This window comes from Nuphar pumila, chromosome 11 (assembly GCF_984573655.1).
Source record: "Nuphar pumila chromosome 11, dmNupPumi1.hap1.1, whole genome shotgun sequence".
Lineage (NCBI taxonomy): Eukaryota > Viridiplantae > Streptophyta > Magnoliopsida > Nymphaeales > Nymphaeaceae > Nuphar > Nuphar pumila.
The window spans coordinates 37,956,801-37,980,303 of record NC_143259.1 but is presented as its reverse complement, the minus strand read 5'-3'; the positions used below and the strand labels follow the sequence as shown (position 1 = coordinate 37,980,303).

The window sequence follows — 23,503 nt, the reverse complement described above, 5'->3', positions numbered from 1 at the left end:
GACTTTTTCTTTCCATTGAACCACTAGACTCGGTTGACCATGATCATGTGATGTAACACATTTTAACGATCTTGAAAAGGACATGTTGAAGACGCGCTCAGGAAAGAAATACACAATCTAAGCTCATGCCAAGCTTGATTCAGCTTGTAGAACAGACCGTCATTATGGATATTTTTTGAGCTTTCAGAATTTATTTTTGCAATTTTATATATTATTTTTGTCTAAAAACTACATAAAGAATTTATTGATTGGCTTAATATTGTGAATGTGATTATAGACTTCAAAGAAGTCCCAAACCTCAAGAGGGTTGGTCTCGTTAACATTCGCCTGAAGGACAGGACAACACCTTAGTGGCATTATGTTAGGCAAAATCGATACAACCAAGGGAAGGCTCCTATCACAGAGTGAGTACATATGGAGCGTAATCTCCATACCTAGTTTCTTCCATATAATAACTATTATTGTGACTTGTACCAGAGAGGAGTTGCTCACAATAACCTCATGAAAAATGAGGAGTTGCTCGTCTCCAAATACATTAGTGGTTTGAACTTTCAGCTATAAGTTATGTTTAATTTTGTAAGTTGTTGGATTGTATATGAGGCACACCAACATGCCAATCATTGAGATAATTCTCATCAAAAGAGAGCTACGAGTAGGACAGTCCTTGCAGCTAAGACTTCTATACGTATACCTCCCTCGCAACCTAGCAAGCCAACCCCTTCTGGTTGGCCTGCTCATGGGGCTAGTCAGGGCAAGCTCCCAATCAACCCTATCTCCTAGGCGTATCATGTGGGTTCGAGCAACACCATCAAGTATTATGGTGGAATGGGCCATAGGGTATCTGAATGCTGGTCCAAGACTCTTTTCATGAATGAAGTTCATAAAGAACCAAGTCAGAAGATAGAGGGTGATTTTGTATATAATGAGGAAATAGAAGAACAGCTAAAGAAAACTCTTTGCGCATACTAGAAAGAGGTTGACGGTTGAGGACTAACATTTTTCAATCAGCATACACGATAGGGGGAAAGGTTTGTAGGTTCATTATCGACTCATGATGTTGTGAGAATATCATATTTGTAGAGGTTGTTTCTATACTTAAGTCAGAAACACACAAATATCCTAGACCCTATCAGATGTTATGGTTATAGAAGAGCATGGATATGAAGGTTACATGTTGGTGTCTAGTTAAGTTTTTTATGAGAAACATATATTTTGACCAGGTTTAGTGTGATGTGTTGCTTATGGATGTTAGTAATCTCATCTTAGGTAGGTGTTGGCAATATGATAGATCGGTCACTCATAATGGCAAAACTAACACATTTTTTTATGTTTGAGGGTAAGAGAATCACATTAGCTCCTTCTAGTGACCTACCTATAGATGCCCCATCACCTAAGCCTAGTTCTTCAAAACCACCTACTATATTGCTTGCTAGACATGAGCTGAAGGAGACCTTGTCAGGAATTACCACATGCTACCGACTTCTAGTGCCTAACCCAGTTCCTGAAAGTCGTGTCATAGATCCTCATGTCAGACCTCTTATCAAGTAGTTTATTATCTTTTTTGAGGAGTTGCCACCAGGACAACCTCCTTTGCATGAGGTCTAGCACGAGATAGATCTTCAGCTTAGACCATATCTCCCATATTATCGCATAAGTCCAACCGAGTACAAGGAATTGCATACCCAGGTTGAGAATTTATTATAGAAAGGATATGTTAGGGAGAGTTTGAGTCCATGTGTCATCTTTGCATTGCTTGTTCTTAAGAAGAATGGAACTTAACACACACACACACACACATATATATATATATAGTCATAAATAAAATTATTGTTACGTATAAGTTTTTTATTCCTAGGTTAGATGATTTACTTAATCAGTTAGCAGGATCTAGAATCTTTTCTAAGTTAGTTCTTCGTAGTGGTTATCATCATATTAGGATTAGACCAAGGAATAAGCAAAAAACTGCATTTAAGACTAGAGATGATTTATATGAGTGGTTAGTTATACCCTTTGGTTTATTGAATGCACCTTCTACTTTCATGTGTATAATGAATCAAGTTCTTAGACCATACATAAAAAAATTTCTCATAGTAATAATGAACATGAAAATTTATCTTATTTGCAAGTTGTATTGTTCTTAGGAAAAAAATTATGTTTCACCTGATAAATGTTTATTTTTAGTTAATGAAGTTTTATTTTAAGGATATGTTGTTTATAGTAGGAGTATTTCTGTTGATCTTGTTATGGTCAAATCTATTAGGGGTTTGCCTACTCCTATTTTCATTATTATTCATAGTTTTCATGGTTTAGCTTCATTTTATCATAGATTTATTCATCATTTTAGTAATATAATTGCACCTCTCATTGATTGCATTAAAGGCAAATCATTTCAGTGGACACCAGAGGCAAATAATTCATTTGAGTTGTTGAAATTATATGTTCTACATTTGTTTTAATGCTTCATAGTTTTGATTACGTCTTTGAATTATCGTGTGATAAATTTGGAGTAGGAATATGAGTCGTGCTTAGTCAAGAAGGTAAACATGTTGCATATTTTAGTGAAATTTTGAATGATGCCAAGTTGAAATATAACATGTATGACAAAGAATTCTACGCTATTATTTATTCTTTTATGTATTGGCATCATTACTTTATCTTGTGATAAATTCAGAGTAGGAATATGAGTCGTGCTTAGTAAAGAAGATAAACATGTTGCATATTTTAGTGAAAATTTGAATGATGCCAAGTTGAAATATAGCATGTATGACAAAGAATTCTATGCTATTATTAATTCTTGTATGTATTGGCATCATTACTTGATTCATCCCAAATTTATTATGTATATGAATCATAAAACATTAAAATACATCAATGGTTAGCATAAATTAAATTCCAATAGAGCTAAATGGGTAGAATACATACAAGAATTTACTTTTATGTGAAGGTAAAGTAGGTAAATATAATGTTGTTGCAAATGCTCTAATTAAGAAATCTTCTTTATTATCTACCATGAGAGCTTTTATATGGGTTTTGATGAATTTTTTACGTGCTAGTGTTTTTTATTTTTCCAAGATTATATATGAATTGTTACTTGAGAAGCATAATGTGTTACGACAATGAAGCCGTACATGATACTTCAAGTAAAAGGTTTTGATGATGAACAAGTGAATCAACTGTGTTTCAGCTAAGGCAATGAAGAAAGATGACAAGAATTGAAGAATTAGATGAAGAATCTTTGAAGACTAGTGTGCAAATGTAAAATTCATTAAAAGTCTTAGATTCTTGTAAGAGTCTTACTTAGAGTGCATATTTCGGTTGCATTTCACCTAAAAAATCTTTAGAAAAACTTTTCTAAAAGAACTCTTCATAAAAATCTTTTTAGAAAACTCTTTATTTAATTTTTCATGTTTATTAGTTGACCAATAGACTCACCAGTTGACTAATCCTTTCGCGCCAAATTTTCTAAGCAAAATGTCATTTTTGTCAAAATTAGTCGATCGAAGGTTTTATCAGTCGACCAGACAAAATGTCTGTTTTCTAAAAAAATTAGCAGCAATTGACTAATGATTTTATCAGTCGACCGGACAGAACATGTATTTTCAAAAAAAAATTAGCAGCAGTCGACTTAAAATTTTTTTAGTCTACTGATGATATTATCAGTCGACTAATTTTTTCTCTAGTCGACTAAGTTTCAAAACTTCAGATTTTCAAATAGCTTGATAAACACATTAGTCGACCGACGATAACTGTCAGTCTACTAATAGTTAATTATCAGTCGACTAACTACTATTCCAGTCAACTAATTTTGTCATTTTTCTTGAAACTTTTAAAAGGCGTGTCTTTTCATTTTTCAAACATTTTGATTATTCAAAATAGATTGTTTTGACACCCTTTCATATCATCAACATATGAAATCTTTCAACTATAAATATGAGTGCATTCTACACTCAAAAGCAATGCAATCCAATCGAATTACATTGAATTACTCTTTGCTTTTCATTCATATTCATTTTCTCACTCACTTTATATTTTTCACTTCAGTTTTTCACTCAAATTCCTTTGAGAGACAATGAATTCGTGAGTTGAGTATTTCAACAACCTCAAAAGCCAATTGCATCTCATTTACATTTATAAGAAGGGCTTGTAGGTTGTTTGTAAGTTTATTATTTCATTTTTCTGTAAAATGAAATGACTCCTTGATTTAAAGGAGTTGTTTGCTTTCAATAGGTTTATTACTGAAAGTGGGACCAGATTTGATCTATGTATGATCTTGTAGTTACACAAGGTTGATAGTGGAAATCTCAAGCTGGTTTTGCTTGGGGACTGGATGTAGGTTGGGAAAGACCGAACCATGATAAATTCTTGTGTTCTTTGTGTGATTGCTTTGTGAATCTCAAAATGCGTCGAAATTCCAAAGACGCTATTTACAAGTACTATTCACCCCCCCTCTAGTGATCGTTGCCTCGATTCTATAACACTTTCATTTGGTATCAGAGTCAGGTTAGCTATATTTTGATCTTACCATCATCTAGCATGGCAACAACATCATCTTAGCACAAAGAAAGATGCTCCTCTGTTCGTCCTCCTCTCTTCGACGGAACAAACTATAGATACTGAAAAGTGAGAATGACAATATTCTTACAATCCATGGATCTCGAAATTTGGAGAGTTGTTTCAGAAAAGTACCAAATGTCACCAACTGATTTCAGTCAATGGACCGATGAAGAAAAAAAGACTGCTTTACTTAATGCTAAAACTACGAATGCATTATATTGTGCTATTGACAAGGTAGAGTTCAATCACATCTCTCAATGCTCTACAGCAAATGAAATCTGGCATACTCTTTTCGTGACTCACGAAGGTACATCAAAGGTAAAGGAATCTAAAATTGCTTCTTTAGTTCATAAATTTGAATTATTTAAAATGAAACAAAATGAATCTATATCGAACATGGTAACTAGAATGACCGATATTACTAACACTCTAAAATCCCTTGAAAAAGAATATTCACAAGTGGATTTAGTCAGAAAAATTCTAAGGTGTTTAACTCCTGAATGGGAGAGAAAAACCACAGCTATAGAGGAAGCAAATGATCTAAACACTCTCACTCTTGAAGATTTGGTTGGTAACTTAATGGCATATGAAGTCCAACTTCAAGACAGACAAGAAGAAGAACCCAAGAAGAAATCTCTTGCTTTTAAGGCTACTTCTGACTCTGAAAATTTAGAAGATGAAGATAAAGATAAAGATATTGCTCTCATTACAAGGCAATTCAAAATATTCATCAAAAATGGAAGATTTCAAAGAAAGGTAAAGAAAGCGGATTCTTCCAATCCAAATGAAGTCAAGTGCTTTAACTGCAAAAAGGCAGGACACATCAAGAAAGATTGTCCTCTTCTCAAAATCAAGACCAAGGACCAATTCAAGAAGAAAAAGGCATTTCAAGCATGTTGGGATGATAGTGACTCCTCTTTTGATGAAGAATCAAATGAAGAAGTCGCCAACATGTGATTTGTAGCACAAGAAGACTCGGTAAGTCAATTTGAGTATGATGATTTATTTGAAGCATTTAATGATTTATATGCTAAATTTAAGAGTCTAAGTTCTAAAAACAAAGAGTTAAAAACTGTAAATTCAACTCTTGACTCTCACAACAAAGTGTTACTTCAAGAGATAGAAGATCTCAAAAAAAAAACTATTGTCAAGCATTTGAGATAAAATAAATTGGAATTAGAACCAATCTCTTACAAAAAGAAATAACTAGTCTAAAAAAAATCAAATGATCTTCTTTCTATAGTGACCAAATTCACAAATGGACAAGTGAATCTAGAAAGACTTCTTGTTTCTCAAAGATGCTCGGTTAATAAAACCGGATTGGGATATAGCTTCTTTGATACTCAAAATAGACCAAACTATGTGGTGAAGAATCAAAGACAATATTCTCAACCATTTGTTCAAAGAACTAAATTTTTTAGTTATAATAGAAATGCATCTAATCATGAAACTTATAATGCTTATAAGCCTAGACATGATTACTCTAGAAATGCTAAATTTTTTTATAGAAAGAATATTTATTATCAAAGGAAACCAAAATCTAAATGAATATGAGTTCCTAAGACTAACTCTCATAGACCCAAAAATAGAAAGGGGTCAAATGCGTTGTCTTCTAATTTTGTTGTAGGTACACAAAATAAGGAGCAAATGGATATTGGACAACGGTTGTTCCAAACATATGACTGGAAGGCCAGAGTTATTTTTCACCCTTCAAAGTAAGGATGGAGGAACTGTCACCTTTGGTGACAATAACAAGAGAAAAGTAATCGGTATCTGTAACATTGGTAATCCAAAATTTCCCTTGATAGAAAATGTTCTTTTAGTAGATGGTTTAATGCATAATTTATTATCCATTAGTCAATTATGTGATAAAGGTTTTCTTGTTTCTTTTGAACATGATTTATGCTTAATTTATGATTTTCAATCTAAAAAAATCATTTTTAAAGGTAAAAGAAGGAACAATGTGTATGAACTTTATCTAGATGAGTTACCCACTTTTAATGAAAAATGTCTTATTGTTTCAAATAAAATTCAATGGTTATGGAACAAGAGACTTGAACATGTTAACTTTAAAATTATTTTCAAGTTATCCAAGAATGATCTTGTTAGAGGCCTGCCTAGAATACCATATAAGAAGGATCACTTATGTAATGCTTGCCAAATGGGTAAACAAATCAAGAGTTCTTTTAAAGCAAAAGATATAGTTTCAACAAAACGTCCTCTTGAACTTTTACATTTAGATCTATTTGGACCATCTAGAATTCAAAGTTTGAATGGTAGCAAGTATGCTTTTGTTATAGTAGATGATTATTCTCGATTTACATTGGTGATTTTTCTAAAAAGCAAAAATGATGCTTTTTCTGAATTTTTCAAACTTTGTAGAAGAATTACAAATGAAAAATCTACACCTATTATTAAAATTCGTACTGATCACGGTGGTGAATTTGAAAATGAATCTTTTATAAAGTATTGTGATTTACATGGTATATCTCACAACTTTGCTTTTCCTAGAGCAGCTCCACAAAATGGAGTTGTTGAAAGAAAGAATAGAACTTTGCATAAATGTGCTAGAACCATGCTTCAAGATAAAAATTTACCAAAATACTTTTGGGCTGAAGCAATAAATACAACACATTATGTTTTAAACTGTGTTCTTATTCGACCAATCTTACATAAAACATGTTTTGAATTGTATTATGATCATATACCAAAGATCTCATATTTCAAAATTTTTGGTAATAAATGCTTCTTGTTAAATACCAAAGATAATCTTAATAAGTTTGATTCAAAATCAGATGAATCAATATTTCTTGGATATTCTTCTAGAAGTAAAGCTTATCGTATTTTTAATAAAAGAACATCTTGCATTGAAGAATCTTTACATGTTGCATTTGATGAGAATTGTGAGCAGGTTATACCTCTAAGTGAAGGAGAAAAAGTCATACTTCAAGAAGAACCTTTGATAGAGAGTACTTCTCAAGAAAATGTTCCTCTTCAACCGGTTTGAAAAGAAGTTCCCAATCATCCACATGAACAAGTTATTGGAGAAATAAACAGTGGTGTCCAAACTAGAAGGCAATTGCAATATATTGCAAATATTGCTTTCATATCTAAAATAGAACCAAAGAATATCAATGAAGTCAGTGATGATGAATTTTGGCTTTTGGCCATGTCTGAAGAACTTAACCAATTTACTATGAATGATGTATGGTATCTAGTTGATAGACCAAAGGATCATCGAGTAATTGGAACAAGATGGGTCTTCCGAAATAAGCTCAACGAAAATGGCGAAGTCATTCGAAACAAAGCAAGACTAGTAGCACAAGGCTATAATCAAGAAGAAGGCATAGATTTTGATGAAACCTATGCACCAGTGGCTCGATTGGAGTCAATTTGAATGATGCTTGCTTTTGCTAGTTACATGAATTTTAAGTTATATAAAATTGATGTTAAGAGTGCAATCTTAAATGGACACATCAATGAAGAAGTTTATGTAGAGCAACCTCCTGACTTTGAAAATGAGAAATATCCAGAAAAAGTCTATAAATTAAAAAGAGCTTTGTACGGACTTAAACAAGCACCAAGAGCGTGGTATGAAAGACTACAAAATTTTTTAGAATAATCTAGTTTTTCCATTAGTCGGGTAGACTCCACTTTATTTATTAAAAATCTTAATTCATATATTCTTATTGTGCAAATTTATGTTGATGACATAATATTTGGTTCTACTAATGATTCTCTTTGTAAAAAATTTGCTAAAGCTATGCAGGAAGAGTTTGAAATGAGCTTGATGGGCGAATTAAACTACTTCCTTGGACTTCAAATAAAGCAAACTGAAGAAGGAATCTTCATCAACTAGGCTAAGTATACAAAAGAACTTCTCAAGAGATTTGGGATAGACTCATCGAAATCAAGAAGAAATCCTATGAGCACAACTACTTCTCTTGATAAAGATAAAAATGGTAAAAATGTAGATACTAAGCTCTACAGAGGTATGATCGGATCTCTATTGTACTTAACTGCTAGTCGACCTGATATAATGTTTAGTGTTTGTATGTGTACTAGATTTCAAGCTAATCCAAAGGAATCTCATTTAACTGCAGTAAAACAAATTCTTTGTTACTTAAAAGATACTTCAGATTTTGGTTTGATTTACTCAAAATCATCTTCCTTTGATTTAGTTTTATATAGTGAAGCAGATTTTGCAGGAAGTAAATCTGATCGCAAGAGTAATAGCGGAACTTGTCATTTCTTAGGAAATTCCTTAGTCTCTTGGTTTAGTAAAAAGCAAAATTCAGTGTCACTTTCAACAACTGAAGCAGAATATATAGTTGTTAGTTTAGCGTGTTCACAAGTATTATGGATGAAACAGACCTTAAAAGATTTTGGTTTGAATTACTCCACAACAACTATTTATTGTGATAACACTAGTTCTATAAATCTTTCGAAAAATCTTGTTCAGTACTCAACAACTAAGCATATTAAAGTTAGACATCATTTCTTACGAGATCATGTATTAAAAGGAGACATTTCGTTAAATTTTATATCCACTAATGAACAACATGCCGATATCTTCACTAAACCACTTAAAAATGAAGATTTTATGAGAATTAGGAGAGAACTAGGCATTTGCTCATTTTTAGATTTATAAAATTTGTTTTTTAAATATTGTTTTTAAAAAAATCTCAAAAACACACCTTTTTAGTCGACCGATAAACTTCTAGTCAACTGATGTTTTAAAAAGTTTTACTGAAGGAACCCGATACCCCTTCATTTTTTTTTTGTTTTTAAAATCGCACCGTTTCGTTTTTACGCCCGTCTATTTTCAACTTTTCTTAAAACAAAACTCTCTCTCTCTCTCTCCTCTGTCTCTTCAAAAACCCTCAGAGTGCCGATCAGACTCCTTCTCACTGGAATCCTATTGTCGTGATAAGGTTCTTCCTCAACAATCGATGCTTGCGGCAGCCTCTTCTCACCTGCCAACATCCACCGCGACATCTCCTATTTTTGAAGCGAAAGAACTCTCTCTTGTCGGAACTCTCTTGTCGCGACTAAAAGTTTTTACAAAAGCTTACGTCTGCACCAGCAGCTAGACGATATCCATTGCAGTGTTAGAAAGCCGACATCTATTGCGTCTCAGCCGACTCTTCTCTGAGATTTCACCATTTTCTGTAGCAGCAAAATCTTCTACCGCCTTTTCTTAAAACCCTTAAAAAAAACTTTTCGGTAGACTGCACACACTGCTTGTTTTGGCCACTAACAGAGACCTTGATCATAGAAGGCATACCGGCCACATCGAACAAAGTGATTCTGTTGTATTGGTTATCCTCCACGATGCCAAACAACATCTTACTCCCATTGAACGTTATTGGAAAACCGATATCAACAGCAATTTTTTTTTTACAGGTGAATCTATTTTGTTCTTAACAACCATGCCTCGTCAAAAAACAACCTCCGCACAAGGTACCCCTCCATCTACACCACAAGCACATCATGGATTTTCTCTCAGACTACTCAGAAATCCTCTTTTATATGATACTTTTGGATCGATTTCTGCACTTCCTATTTTACCAGGCCGAAATATCCTGTTTCACCTATTTTCTTGTTATAAAATCAAAGAATTATTTCCAGGCATTTCACATCTGTTTGATGTCAGTTCAAACCCTCTTTATTATCCTTTTTTGATCCATTTGTTTTACACAAATTTATAAATTGATCATGAAACTGGATTTCTTTCCTCTCTGTTCGCGGTGTTGAAATTGAGTTTGATTCTAAACTTCTTGAACAAATCTTAGATATTCCACATTCAGAAACTCTTTTCAATACTATTGAACTTAATGATGAAAGAATTTTTGAACAAATTCTTCTTCCTGGTGCACCTCATTGTCCTCCTTTCAAAAATATCAATCTTCAAACTCGCGCTTGCATTGCTGGACGAATTCTTGCCCACAATGTTCTACCTAAAACTGGATCTTTTGATTACTATTCCACAGATCTCTCTACGGCTCTTTACGTCTTATTTGGAAATATTTCGGTAAATTGGGCCAACGTGTATTTTACTACTTTGTGAAAATAAAAACATTTTCTTCCGTATGGATGTCTTCTTATTCATATTTTCAGATATTTCAAAGTACCCCTAACCAATGAAAAATATATTGAACAAAAGGAGTTCTTTGATCAAACTATTTTTAAATGAATGAAAATCAAATATCTGCCTCCTTTAAACTTTGATCAAACTGAACCATCTGAATCATCACCCTCTGAACCCTCACCATCTCTCGTGACACCTTTATCTCAGGCAAAATGAAAGAAATTCTCTACTAGTCAAGACAATGATGAAATTTTGCAGAGAATGGAAGCTTTGGAGCTGCATCAACACACTTTTCGTGAAGATGTGACTCAACAACTTTCTTCAATTCAGAAAGATATTGCTGAACTCAAGGAGATGATCAAGCAACATTTCTCTTGAACTTTGTTTACTATCATTACTGAACCTTGATACTTTCTGGGTTGTAATATCTTGAACTTGAATTTGCATTTTTTTCTTATGCTATATCTGCACTTACTCTTTTTTATTATGACAAAGGGGGAGAAAAAGACAAAAATTGCATGAGAAATTGCATCACATGAAAATTGCAAATGAGAAAAAGATGTTGCCTCACATGACATAGAATTTGCATGAGAAAAAAAAAGAGAAAAAGAAACATGGAAATTGCATCATGCGAAAGAATTGAAATTTGCATTCATGAAAAAAGTTTTAGAAATGCATGAAGTAATGATGGAAATGCAAAACAATCAATATGTGATATATGTGCTTTGATTGTACTAACTTCTAATGTTTTGCAATATATTGATAGAGGGAGTAAAATCTCCATCTATGCATCTAAATGATCCATCGTTGCCTAGTTTGTCATAATAAAAAAGGGGGAGATTGTTACGACAATGAAGCCATACATGATACTTCAAGTACAAGGTTTTGATGATGAACAAGTGAATCAACTGCATTTCAGCTAAGGCAATGAAGAAAGATGATAAGAATTGAAGAATTCGATGAAGAATCTTTGAAAACTAGTGTGCAAATGTAAAATTTATTAAAAGTCTTAGATTCTTGTAAGAGCCTTACTTAGAGTGCATATTTCGGTTGCATTTCACCTAAAAAGTCTTTAGAAAAACTTTTCTAAAAGAGCCCTTCATGAAAATCTTTTTAGAAAACTCTTTATTTAATTTTTCTTGTTTATTAGTCGACCAATAGACTCACCAGCCGACTAATCCTTTCGCGCCAAATTTTCTAAGCAAAATGTCATTTTTGTCAAAATTAGTCAACCGAAGGTTTTATCAGTCGACCGGACAAAATGTCTGTTTTCTGAAAAATTTAGCAACAGTCGACTAATGATTTTATGAGTCGACCGGACAAAACATGTATTTTCAAAAAAAGTTTAGCAGCAGTCGACTTAAAAAATTTTCAGTCTACTGATGATATTATCAGTCGACTACTTTTTTATCTAGTCGACTAAGTTTCAAAACTTTAGATTTTCAAACGGCTTGATAAACACATTAGTCGACCGACGATAACTGTCAGTTTACTAATAGTTAATTATCAGTCGACTAACTACTGTTCCAGTCGACTAATTTTGTCGTTTTTTCTGAAACTTTTAAAAGGTGTGTCTTTTCATTTTTCAAACGTTTTGATCGTTCAAAATGGACTGTTTTGACACCCTTTCATGTCCTCAACGTATGGAATCTTTCAACTATAAATATGAGTGCATTTCACACTCAAAAGCAATGCAATCCAATCGAATTACATTGAATTACTCTTTGCTTTTCATTCATATTCATTTTCTCACTCACTTGATATTTTTCACTTCAGTTTTTCACTCAAATTCCTTTGAGAGAGTGAATTTGTGAGTTGAGTATTTCAACAACCTCAAAAGCCAATTGCATCTCATTTGCATTTATAAGAAATGCTCGTAGGTTGTTTGTAAGTTGATTATTTCATTTTTTTGTAAAAGAAAATGACTCCTTGATTTAAATGAGTTGTTTGCTTTCAGTAGGTTTGTTACTGAAAGTGGGACCAGATTTGGTCTATGTATGATATTGTAGTTACACAAGATTGATAGTGGAAATCTCAAGTTGGTTTTGCTTGGGGACTGGATGTAGGTCGGGAAAGACCGAACCAGGATAAATTCTTGTGTTCTTTGTGTGATTGCTTTGTGAATCTCAAAATCCGTCAAAATTTCAAAGACGCTATTTACAAGCACTATTCACCCCCCCTCTAGTGCTCGTTGCCTCGATCCTATAACACTTTCATAATGAATACTCTCTTGTTAATGAATTTTTGTTTAAAGGTAACCCTTTGTGTATTTCTTATTGTTCTTTACATAGTAGACTTATTGTGGAATTGCATAATGAGAGATATTTTGTTCGAGATAAAACTATGTAACTTGTTTTATCTTCATATTTTTTGTTACATATGCGTAGAGATATTACTAGATATGTTGATAGATGTATGATTTGTCATGTTGCCAAATGAACTGCTATAAATGCTAGTTTATATTTACCTTTACCCATTCCTAAAAAACCTTGGCAAAATATTAGTATAGACTTTATATTAGGATTGCCTAAATCTTTAAATGGTTTGGAATATGTGTTTATTGTGGTAGATATGTATTAAAAAATGACACATTTCATACTATGTAGGAAAACTATGGATGCATCTCATATTGCAGATTTATTTTTCAAGAAAGTATATAAATTGTATGGCATTCCTAGAACAATTACTTCAGATAGGGATTCAAAATTTGTTGGATATTTTTAAAGGCAATTGTAAAAATGATTGGGCATTTCACTACATTTTAGCATAGCTAAAGAGAAGTTGTTAATAGGTCACTTGGTAATTTACTTTGTATACTTGTGGGTGTTAGACCTAAATCTTGGCCTAGTATATTATCTCAAGTTGAATTTGCTTTTAGTAAATCTATCAATAGGTTCACATGTTTTAGTCTTTTTGAAATCTTGTATGGTACTAATCCTTTCTCTATTGTTGATTTACAGAAAATGATCATATTATACGACTAATTTGACCTGATTCCCTAAAAATCCTATAATTTTTTATATTTTTTGATGTCTAAAATCACAAATATCTGACATCGCTAGGACTCTTTTACCTTTCACAACTACGAATTTAGGCCTTTTTGCCATAAAATTATACTGCTCATTGGCTATCACCAACACTACTTAAATGCAAAATTGCAGGTTCTTTTATGTGAATTTAGACCTCACGAACATCGCATAAATTTATTTACAAAATTTTGGTGAAACTAAAATCATAAATATCTTATTGTTTTGCATATAATAAAATATTTTGCATAAATATATATGTGAAACACTTCTCACAAATATCATACTATTTCACGTATACTTTTCAAAATCACATAAATTTATGTGCAAAACTCCACTTAAAGGGAACCAACAAAATCACAAATATGCTACTTAAATATTTGCAAAATTTTTATTATATATGATTTTTCTTAATAGTTGTGATTTTGTCAAATCATATATATACTCATTTTTGTTTGAGGGTTTCTTCTTCTCATTTGTGTCTACAAAGAACTTCTCTATAGAACCTTTGCCATGATTCTTGCATTCCGAGGAAGTTGCAGTATCATTCTTGTGATCGACTTCTCGATCTACATGTTTGAAAGGTGAGTTTCATACAATATATATGTGGGTATTCTCATGCATATTTCTGTTTAATATGACAACCTACAATCAGGGGTGTCAAGAGATCTAGTTTGTTATCATTGATTATGCGTATTTGTGTTTGGTTGTTGTTATGAATATTTTTTGTATATTTTTTTATGTTGTCATCGACCTCCCCAGCCACCGGATTTAACGTTAGGGTCTACTATATTTATGGTTTTTTTGCATAAAAATTTATATATTGTTGTAGATGATTTATGATTGATTGTTTGGCCTTTAGTTAATATTTGTTGTTCTTGTATTGGTGTAATGTGGTTAAGGTTCACTATGCACAAGCATCGAAAGGGCTAAAGTACACTACCGTGGTTGTTGTAAGTAGTCAATGATGACGCCTGAAAGGGCTAAAATATATTATCGTAGGTCTAATTACACTAATTGAAAATCTTTATTAGTTTTAAAAAATATTACCTTTAAGGAATTTACGATCTTGATGTCTCATAAAACTGGATATGCGACAAACTTATTGTGCTCTTAGTATAGTTATTCTCCAAACAACTAAGAAATGTGGATACATGAGGATGATGATGATGTAGAATCAATGTTAACCAATAGTGATGTTTACTTGAAAGTATTGTTTGGTTTTGTTAAAGCCAGCACAAGATGTTGAACCAGCATAACATCTGACAGAACCCCCGCGTTTGAACAAGCAAGCCCCACTCACAAAGAAAAGCAAGACTTCTAAGTGAAAGCTTTAGCATTTCCTCTATACTTAAAAACTCAAGTCTACAAACTTATCCCGTCTTTAGATTATTCTTTAAAAGAAAATTCTTTCAGCTTTTATCTAGAGCAATTTTGGGTGTATCAACTTCTTTTCGTCCTTTTAATAATAAAGAGCGATATCTATTGACACCCAAAATTTTCTATTGTTCCTTAATTAACTTTTATCGTTAACTCCAACACTTACTCATGTCATGATTCGTCGATAGCCAAGATTTGTTCGTTCACGAGTTTCAGGGTGTGAACTCCTTGTACTTTGTTATTTGCTGAGAATACGAAGTATTAGTTTGGAAAAGAAGAAAATCTATATTATCCCAACTACTACCAAACACACACCATTTTTGAAAGGGCAGTTCAAAGATCACATTTGATCAAATTTATTTCAAAGCATATTTTTAAAAGTTTTCAAAGTTTTTAAATATATTTTTTTTAAATTCACCCTTTATTAAACTTTTAAACTATAAAATAATAGTTTAACTACTTTTACCCAAAAGTAAAAGTTTTTAGCTTTCCAATCATAATAAAGAATTTAGGTGAATATTAGGTGAGAGGATTGAAGTTTTAAGCCAGACATAGGTATACGTGCATCATTAGCTATTCGACTCACGAGGACGTGGGTAAAAGGAAGCGATGACATGAACTTTTTAAAATTTATTGTCAATGAAAAATTAATTTTTAATGTTTAAAAATAAAAATGCATTTTTTATTGAGATAAAACTTAAAGCATTAAAAATAATAATATAATATTAAAATAGTATTTTGTACGTGTCAGTGTCTGTGTATATGTTCGAGGGACACTCTCAAGATGGCGTGTCCCTATGAGATGGCTACGCCGGAGGGGACCGACTAACTTAGGGTGCGCAGCAGCTCGTGCTTGCACTTGCAGCATTTCCTGCCCTATCCCCATTGCCATGGCGGAGCCGGAGCGGCCTCTAATCGTGGAGCTGACTCCAGGTATCTCTTCCGTTTCCCCAATCGTAGAAGACATAGTCAAGATCGAGAGAAGGTTATTCCCCAAACACGAATCCCTCTCTTTGTCGATCTACCAGGAGCTGAGAAAGAAGAAGGGTGGCCTGCTCTACTCCCCCTTGCTCGTCGATGGCCAATTCAGACAAGTGGTGGGTTACGTCATTTATTCATTCCCCTCTTCGTTGTATGCCTCCATTACCAAACTTGCAGGTGATTCTTCCCCTCCCCATCTTACCTTTTCTTTTTCTTTTTCTTTTTTTCATTTTCTAGTCTTTTTTCCTTTTCCTTTCGTTCCATGGCTTCTTGATCTGTTTTTTCTTTGGTCGTTCTTACCAAATTAATATTATTCTTCCACTCTCCATATTTCGTTTAATTTTCTTCTTCATGGTTGCTTTATCGACCCTTTCTTGGTCATTTTTGTCAAACCAGCGTGATTCTTCCACTCCCCATTTCTTGTTTGTTTTTCTTCTTTCTTCAAACCATTGCCCACTGCGTCGGTGGTTGCTTCCTCGACCTTTTCTTTGTCATTTTTTGCTAAATTAATAGAAATCTTCGCATCTTCTTTCGATTTTTCCACTACCCATTTTTCGTTTGCGTTTTAGGCCTTTTGTTGGTCATTTTTGCCAAATTGATGAGATTCTTCCATTCCCCCATCTTTCGTTTATTTTTCTTTTTTCTTTCAACCACTGCCATTCACCTCCATGTTTGCTTTGCTGACCCTTTGTTTGCCATTTTGTCAAATTGATGTGATTCTGCCACTGTCCATCTTTAGTTTATTTTTCTTCCTTCTTTAAACCGTTGTCATTCATCTCCATGGTTGCTTGATCGACTATTGTCAACTTAATGTGGTGCCCTTGGGGTTCTTATCATAGTCGGCTTAAAAAAAAAGGAAGAGATGCTTGAGGGAAAACGTTGTTGCTTGTAATTTGAAGTACTTTTTAATACTAAAACAATCTTCTCAGTGTTTTGCTGAAAGTGTTCACATTAACACATCCATCTGGATTTTCTTTGCCATTTATCAACCACAAAACAAATTTCACATAAAAGTTTTTAAACTAAACACAATTTTTACTTATTAGAGAGTATTGTCGAGTTGCTTGAACTGGTCATGAGTTCCTTCTTTCCAGACCTGCTCTGATACTAAAGCTCTAAGGCCCCAAAATTTTATCCAAGTTTTCAGGATTTTTTTTTAAAGATCAGTACACAACGAAAATAATTGAATGAAGTTAGAAAAGTCTTGGAAAATTACATATGAGTGCAAAAAGGTCATTCCATTGAGTTTTTCATAATCATTACTTCAAATAGTTCCAATTTTGAATAAATTACCAAATCAAATAAAAGGGGTCCCCAGATCGGCAAGGAAGAGGTGAACACCATGACTTCAGTCGTAGCATCTCACAACAACTTTTGATCATTCTTCCTAACCTAAAAAATAGTAATTATTTGGGCGGTCAAATTCCACAAACCCCGTTAAGAAATCTCTTTCAAAAGCACATAAGTAAAGTTTCAGCACATAAGAACATAACGGAGTTTATACAAACCAGAAATACATTGAAGTTCAGAAGAAGAGTATTTAATAGAGTCTTAACAACAATCATTTCATTCATGTAAGCATTGTCATAAACAAAATGTAAAACTATGTAATAATAATTTTGTTTCACTTGATTAACCCTTTGCGGGTACACGCAGTTCGAATACGTCAATACCTGACCGTTATGTGGGTTTGTCGATACTGGTGCTGCCTGAATTGACACTGCCTATACAGGCTGATTTTGCATGTACATATTCAATGTTTGCGCTAGGTTATCGAGAGCCTCCATGACAAAGATTCTCTGCTCTTACTACTCATTGGCATTATTGGCGTTTGCGTTCATATTTGCGGTCACATTCACGTTCGTGTTGGCATTTGTGTGGCGTCTCATCTGCTATATTGGTCAGTTTTCGTAATGAGTGTTAACCATTCCACAATTATTGATCAAAGTTTGGAATAAATAATTTTATTCATGAAGATGGTACGATATAAATTAGATTCGTCCTTACAAAAAGACTATTATAGAAGAATTTATTCATCACGAGTTCATTTCTGACTTGTCTCAACTACTGATAAAAGATAATCACTGTCCTTCATGGGCATCACGAGTACGTTCTAAGGTACTCCCTCACATTACCCGTATGCCTTTGCTTTGGTGGATGTTCTTCCACCTCCTTCGACATTGTGTCAAGCAAGGAAGGTCCCACCAAGTGACTTTAGCTGTCATCGGCAAGAGTTGCCGCTGCAGCGCGCCTTTTATCTGCAGGCTTCCTCATTTGGCAATCCCGAATGGTGTGGTCTGTCTTTCCATAGTGGCTACAACCCTTCCCGTTGTGGGGGTAGATCTGTCCCTCCATGTAGTGGCGACACCACCAACAACGGAGTCTTGGTTGAGTGTCTGACTCAGCCACCGCTCTGGGGTTGCCACTTTCCCAGTCCGTCAATTGTAGGTCTGGAATGACAGTGGATTGTTGTTGTACTACCTTTACAAGACCCTGCAAAGCCTCTGGGCATGCAACGACTTGCTTGGCCGCTACCCAGCTTGGTATTTCAAGATGGGTATAGTGTCCATCTCGAGAAATGTTGAGATGGATGGTCATTAGCAATGCAGCTACATGCTGTGTGGGTACCCTTTGCGGGCTAGGGCACTCACCTGGGGGTTTATCGTCTACTGGGGGAAGAACTGCCATTTTTACATGACCTCCTTTCCTAGGCAGGTTCCTTTGCTATTACCAAAAAAGGTAGACATTTTGATCGCTTTGAATTTGATCACATTTTATTCTGATAATGTTTCATTGGAAACGGATGAGAGAGGTATGTGCCTTATCACTTATGTCACAGGTATTCGGCTAGCAGGGTGCCACACCCGCGTCTACGCGACTCGATGCGGGTGCGGGTGCGACACCGGGTGCGGTCAACCTGACCTTGGGTGCGTTGACCGCACCCAGGGTCATTTTGGTCCATTTTTTGTTTTTTGTTTTTGTTTTTTTTTAAAATTCCCTATGAAATGGGCTGCGGAATTTAAAAAAAAATTCTTGGGGGGTGACCATGAGATCAGGGGCCATCGGAGGAGGGCGAACTGAAGGTGGGAATCGATGAAGGGTCACGGGTGAGGGCGTCCCATTGCTTGCAGACACACCTCAAACTCATCTGTGATTTGACGGGCAACCTCCTCAAGATGTCCACAATGATCTCGTGGGGAAGCTCTCTGGTTGGTCTTGCTTTCGATTCCTCGCTGCCACCCATTGTTCTTAGCGACACACACACGGAGAGAGAGAGAGAGAGAGAGAGAGAGAGAGAGAGAGAGAGAGAGAGAGAGAGAGAGAGAGAGAGAGAGAGAGAGATTTCCAGTTTTCGTCTGTATTGACATGTTTAAAACAGGAAAATATCGCAAATATTTTTTTCGTGAGATTTTATAGAGTTTTATTATTCTTGCATTTTTTCGGGAAAATTTTGGCTAACATTAATTAAGTCAAATTTTAAAATATAAAAGGAGAAATTGAAAAAAATAAGTAAATACCATTAAAGGTTTTAGTTCAAAACTCTAATTAAAATTAATTAAGTTCCACTTTCCAAAGCTTCATTTTTGGAACACTTTTTTCCTAAAGCAGCAAACCAATCATCCTAAAGCAACAATTAATTCGCCTAGAAAGATGCGTGATATTTAATGGATCTTTACTAATTAATTCTGATTCTGAAAAACGGTTAGCTGCATGTATTTTTTGCAACGTTTCTCATTAAAGGGAAATATCGCGATATAATGATATAGATGCTTTTATTACGATATTTCAAAAAATCGTGCCATATGGCCGTTTTTAAGTTTCGAACATTTTGTCAAAAGATTCCCATCGATACATGTTTGGAACTTTGGAGTAATGCCCCAATTTTCAGGATTTTAAATTGTTTATTATTAGACAGTGTGAAAATTATCACGATATTGTTGAAACTGTCATGAAAATTATCTGCCGTTTTTAGGAGTGTCAACCATTTGGAACCTGGTTCGGACCCAGGTCGGTCCAAACCCATACCTGACTTTGAGGTACTAATACTGGGTCCGAACATGTTTGTTACAAGGAAAACCATGCATGTGTCTTATAAGAATTATGTGAACCAGACTCGGTCCATACTCGATAAAATAATATTTTTTAATTTTTTTTGCATTGAAAAAACCACGGGTTTTAATTGGAGCTCGAGTCAGACTTGCGTCTGGTAAGAAATGTTGCAAACCATACCTGGTGTCATATACTAATCAGACTCTTTGGTCTGACCCAGATTTTAGTTAGACCTCTTTCTTTATTACCAAACCCAAACCCTATGGCGTCTTTTACGGGTTGGGTCCGGGTCAAACTCAATCCATTGACAGCCCTAACAGTTTTAGACGGACAAAATGACCTGATATTTTACATAATACTTTTCAATTATGATTTTACCATTAGGGGTGTCAACGGGTCGGGTTTGGTTCGAACCTTGGTTGTACTAGACTTGGAACTGCTTTTGGGGTATGGTATCGGGTTCAGACCCGGGTCTAATCAGGTCCATTATAAGAAAAATCATACTTGGACCCGATAAGAACTACATGAATCAGAACCGGACTATATACCTAGTAAAACCATATTTTTTATAATTTTTAGATTGAAAAATTGTGGGTCTTAATTAGAACTCGGGTCTGGTATAAAATTTCACAAACTATACATGGGACAATGTATTAATCGGGCCTTCGGGTCCGGACCCGGGTCTTAATCTGATCTTATTATTTATCACCATACCTGGACCTGCGCCGGGGGGAACCCCCGGACCCCCCTTATATATATATTACATTTTTGCCCCTGCCGCACCCCCGCACCCGCACCCGCACCCGCACCCGCACCCATGTGACATAGCTTATCACCTAGTTCTAGTATGTAATACTTCCTAGCAAACCAATGTTTTAAATCGCCTTTTAGTTTATGCAATTTGAATTATAGATTGTTTCTCGTATGTGCAATAAAATTATGATATTATGAAAAAATCTATCTTGAAACTTTCTTGATTTTATTGCTCATATCTTTTTAATGTATTGGGGAAATTATGTGTCCATGGATATAGAACCAAAATCTGAGGTTATTCTTGTTAAAAACCTCTTCTAGTCTTGTCTCTGACATTAACTTTCTCCTTTCTGTTCTTGTGTTTGACATTAACTTGCTTCTTTCTATTTTTTGGCATACCAGTTCCTCTTTTCCTTTTTTAAGATGTAGCGTTTATAAACACTTCTGTTTCCTGCTGTTCCCAAGCCGCAGTAGATGTGGCTGTGTAGCGTCCTATTGCCAAACTGTGCTATGCGTATTGCTACTATATAGCATGTACTTATGTTGTAATGACAAATAAATGCTACTATGCACAGCATATAAGATCATTCAAAAGAACTGATGAAAAGAAGAGGTAACGTAAGACTCATTTTGAAATTGTATATCAACAAATCTGTCACCTGGGTATGGGTGCGGGTACGGGTATGGAGGGTACGACACGGCAATTCCAAAAAATATGGGTACGGGGACACGGCTATATATATATACATATTAAATATCACATAAATACAAAATAAATTTAAAATAAACTGAATACTGAAAATATAATATATAATATAATATAGGACACGCAAAATGGCGTGTCCAGTACCCGTACCCGTGTCGACATGGATCCCGGTAATGTAGCAACAAATCCTTGATCAAACAACTGCCTATCTATCAGAAAAACCAATGTGAATTAGTTACTTTTGTCAATCTAGTTTATTTTGTATAATCCTCTTAAGAAAATGCTGTTTTTTTTATTGTTCATATCATTTTAGTTTGAAGTCGGTGCATACATCATTTATAATTACTGTAATTCATTAACAAAGCGTCTTTTCTACTCTCTTACAAATTTGTGCTACAATACTTCTTAGCAAGTTTATATGCACTTAAATGCTTGGCAAAGATGAACCAAAAAAACTTGGGTATACAATCTCCACTATCTTATTGCTGCAACTTTTGAAAAATCTAACTTAGTGGGACCAGTGTTGTGCCTTTAAGCCTATGCCACATTGATATGGCTGTGGATACGGGATACGGCCATTTTCAGAAGTTTTTAAATATGACTAGTATATAAGGGGGATGATGCACGGGCCAAAATGTATCTGTATGACAGCTTTAAGCTACTTTGTAACTTGATTTTCATGACTTGTCCTTCATCAATACACAAATTCATTTAAGCTTACTCTGGTCTTGACTGGGAAAAGCTGGGAATAATTATGTATGGGGCCGTGCTTTCTCATTTAAAGCATGGCCTACGTGATATGGGGTTCATTATATATATGACATGAAACAACTCCATGAATGAAAATTAAGATGTAGGCCTACCTGTTACTTTTATAGAACTAAGATGTAGGCGATGTTCTAATACATTATATCTTGAATTCTAGAATGAAAATTTGTTTTTCAGATTTATATGTCTTGTAATGATTTTGACATTTTTTCCCCTTTTAAGCAGAAACACTATTATTTAATGTGTAAGATGAGAATTGGTACTACCTTTAGGAGGGAAAGAAGAAAGAGTTTGGGTGCTCTGATATCCCAAAACTTTGTTGATGAGAATGCTCCTCAACAGAAGGGTATTTTCCTAGGTGAAGGTGTGGTGAGGCAAGAGAAGGGGTGCTTAGGGTAATATCTATGTCAGTGAAAAACTTATTATAATTCTCATCTGTTTCCAAATTTAGCACTCACAGAAAACACTCTAAACCTGTTCATTATGTTGGTATGCGGTCATTGCCATCAAATATTCACCATGCTTTTAGCTATTTCCGACCCTACTGATTTGGGATGTGAATTGGTTATCCTCTAGATAAATGATGAATGAAAAAAGTCTTGAGACATTTTTCCCATTCTTCCTACAAGGACCAATTGCATTTGGTTGGAATTTTTCTAAGATAGTAGTTGAGGGGCTAAGGTTTCTCTGTTTTCATAATCTGTCTCGTCATAATCTGTCTCAATTAAATCTCTTAATACTTCCAGTAAAGTGTTGCCTTGTATTCATAGCATTCATGAACTGATTATTGTGATCCTTCTAGAAAAGTTTGTGATTCTCATCATTCTTAATTTTCCTTTTGTTCTTCATCGGGTAATTTGGTTGTGTGATGCATAGTGAGAGAGAACCATAGAAGGCAGGGTTATGGGGAAGCACTACTTAGAGCTGCCGTCGAGAAATGCAGATCAAGAAAAATTCAACGTATATGCCTTCATGTGGATCCCTTGAGGACACCAGCAGTTTGCCTTTATCAGAAGCTAGGCTTCCGAATTGATAGCTTAATTGAATGTTATTATTCATCTGATAGGAATGCATATAGAATGTACCTTGATTTTGATGTTTAAAAATAATAAAGAAAAAAGGAAGTACCACACTGTTTCTATCTTTTGGTCATATTTTACAATGAAGATGTGTTTGAGTTGATCCTGCTGTAAA

At 34.5% G+C, this 23,503-nt stretch overlaps 1 protein-coding gene across 1 annotated transcript; it reads left to right on the top strand.

Moving 5' to 3' along the window:
• Positions 1-15,870: 15,870 nt before the first annotated feature.
• On the top strand, positions 15,871-23,503 carry LOC149822272 (Acyl-CoA N-acyltransferases (NAT) superfamily protein). The gene is made up of 2 exons (XM_089981018.1): positions 15,871-16,209; positions 23,186-23,503. Exons 1-2 carry the CDS (start codon positions 15,942-15,944, stop codon positions 23,410-23,412), a joined length of 495 nt encoding a protein of 164 aa, XP_089837144.1. The 5' UTR covers positions 15,871-15,941; the 3' UTR covers positions 23,413-23,503.

Coding starts and splice junctions, on each gene's coding strand:
- LOC149822272 (XM_089981018.1), top strand. CDS start 15,942: ATGGCGGAGCCGGAGCGGCCTCTAATCGTGGAGCTGACTCCAGGTATC. Junction 16,210..23,185: donor CTCCATTACCAAACTTGCAG/GTGATTCTTCCC, acceptor TGTGATGCATAG/TGAGAGAGAACCATAGAAGG.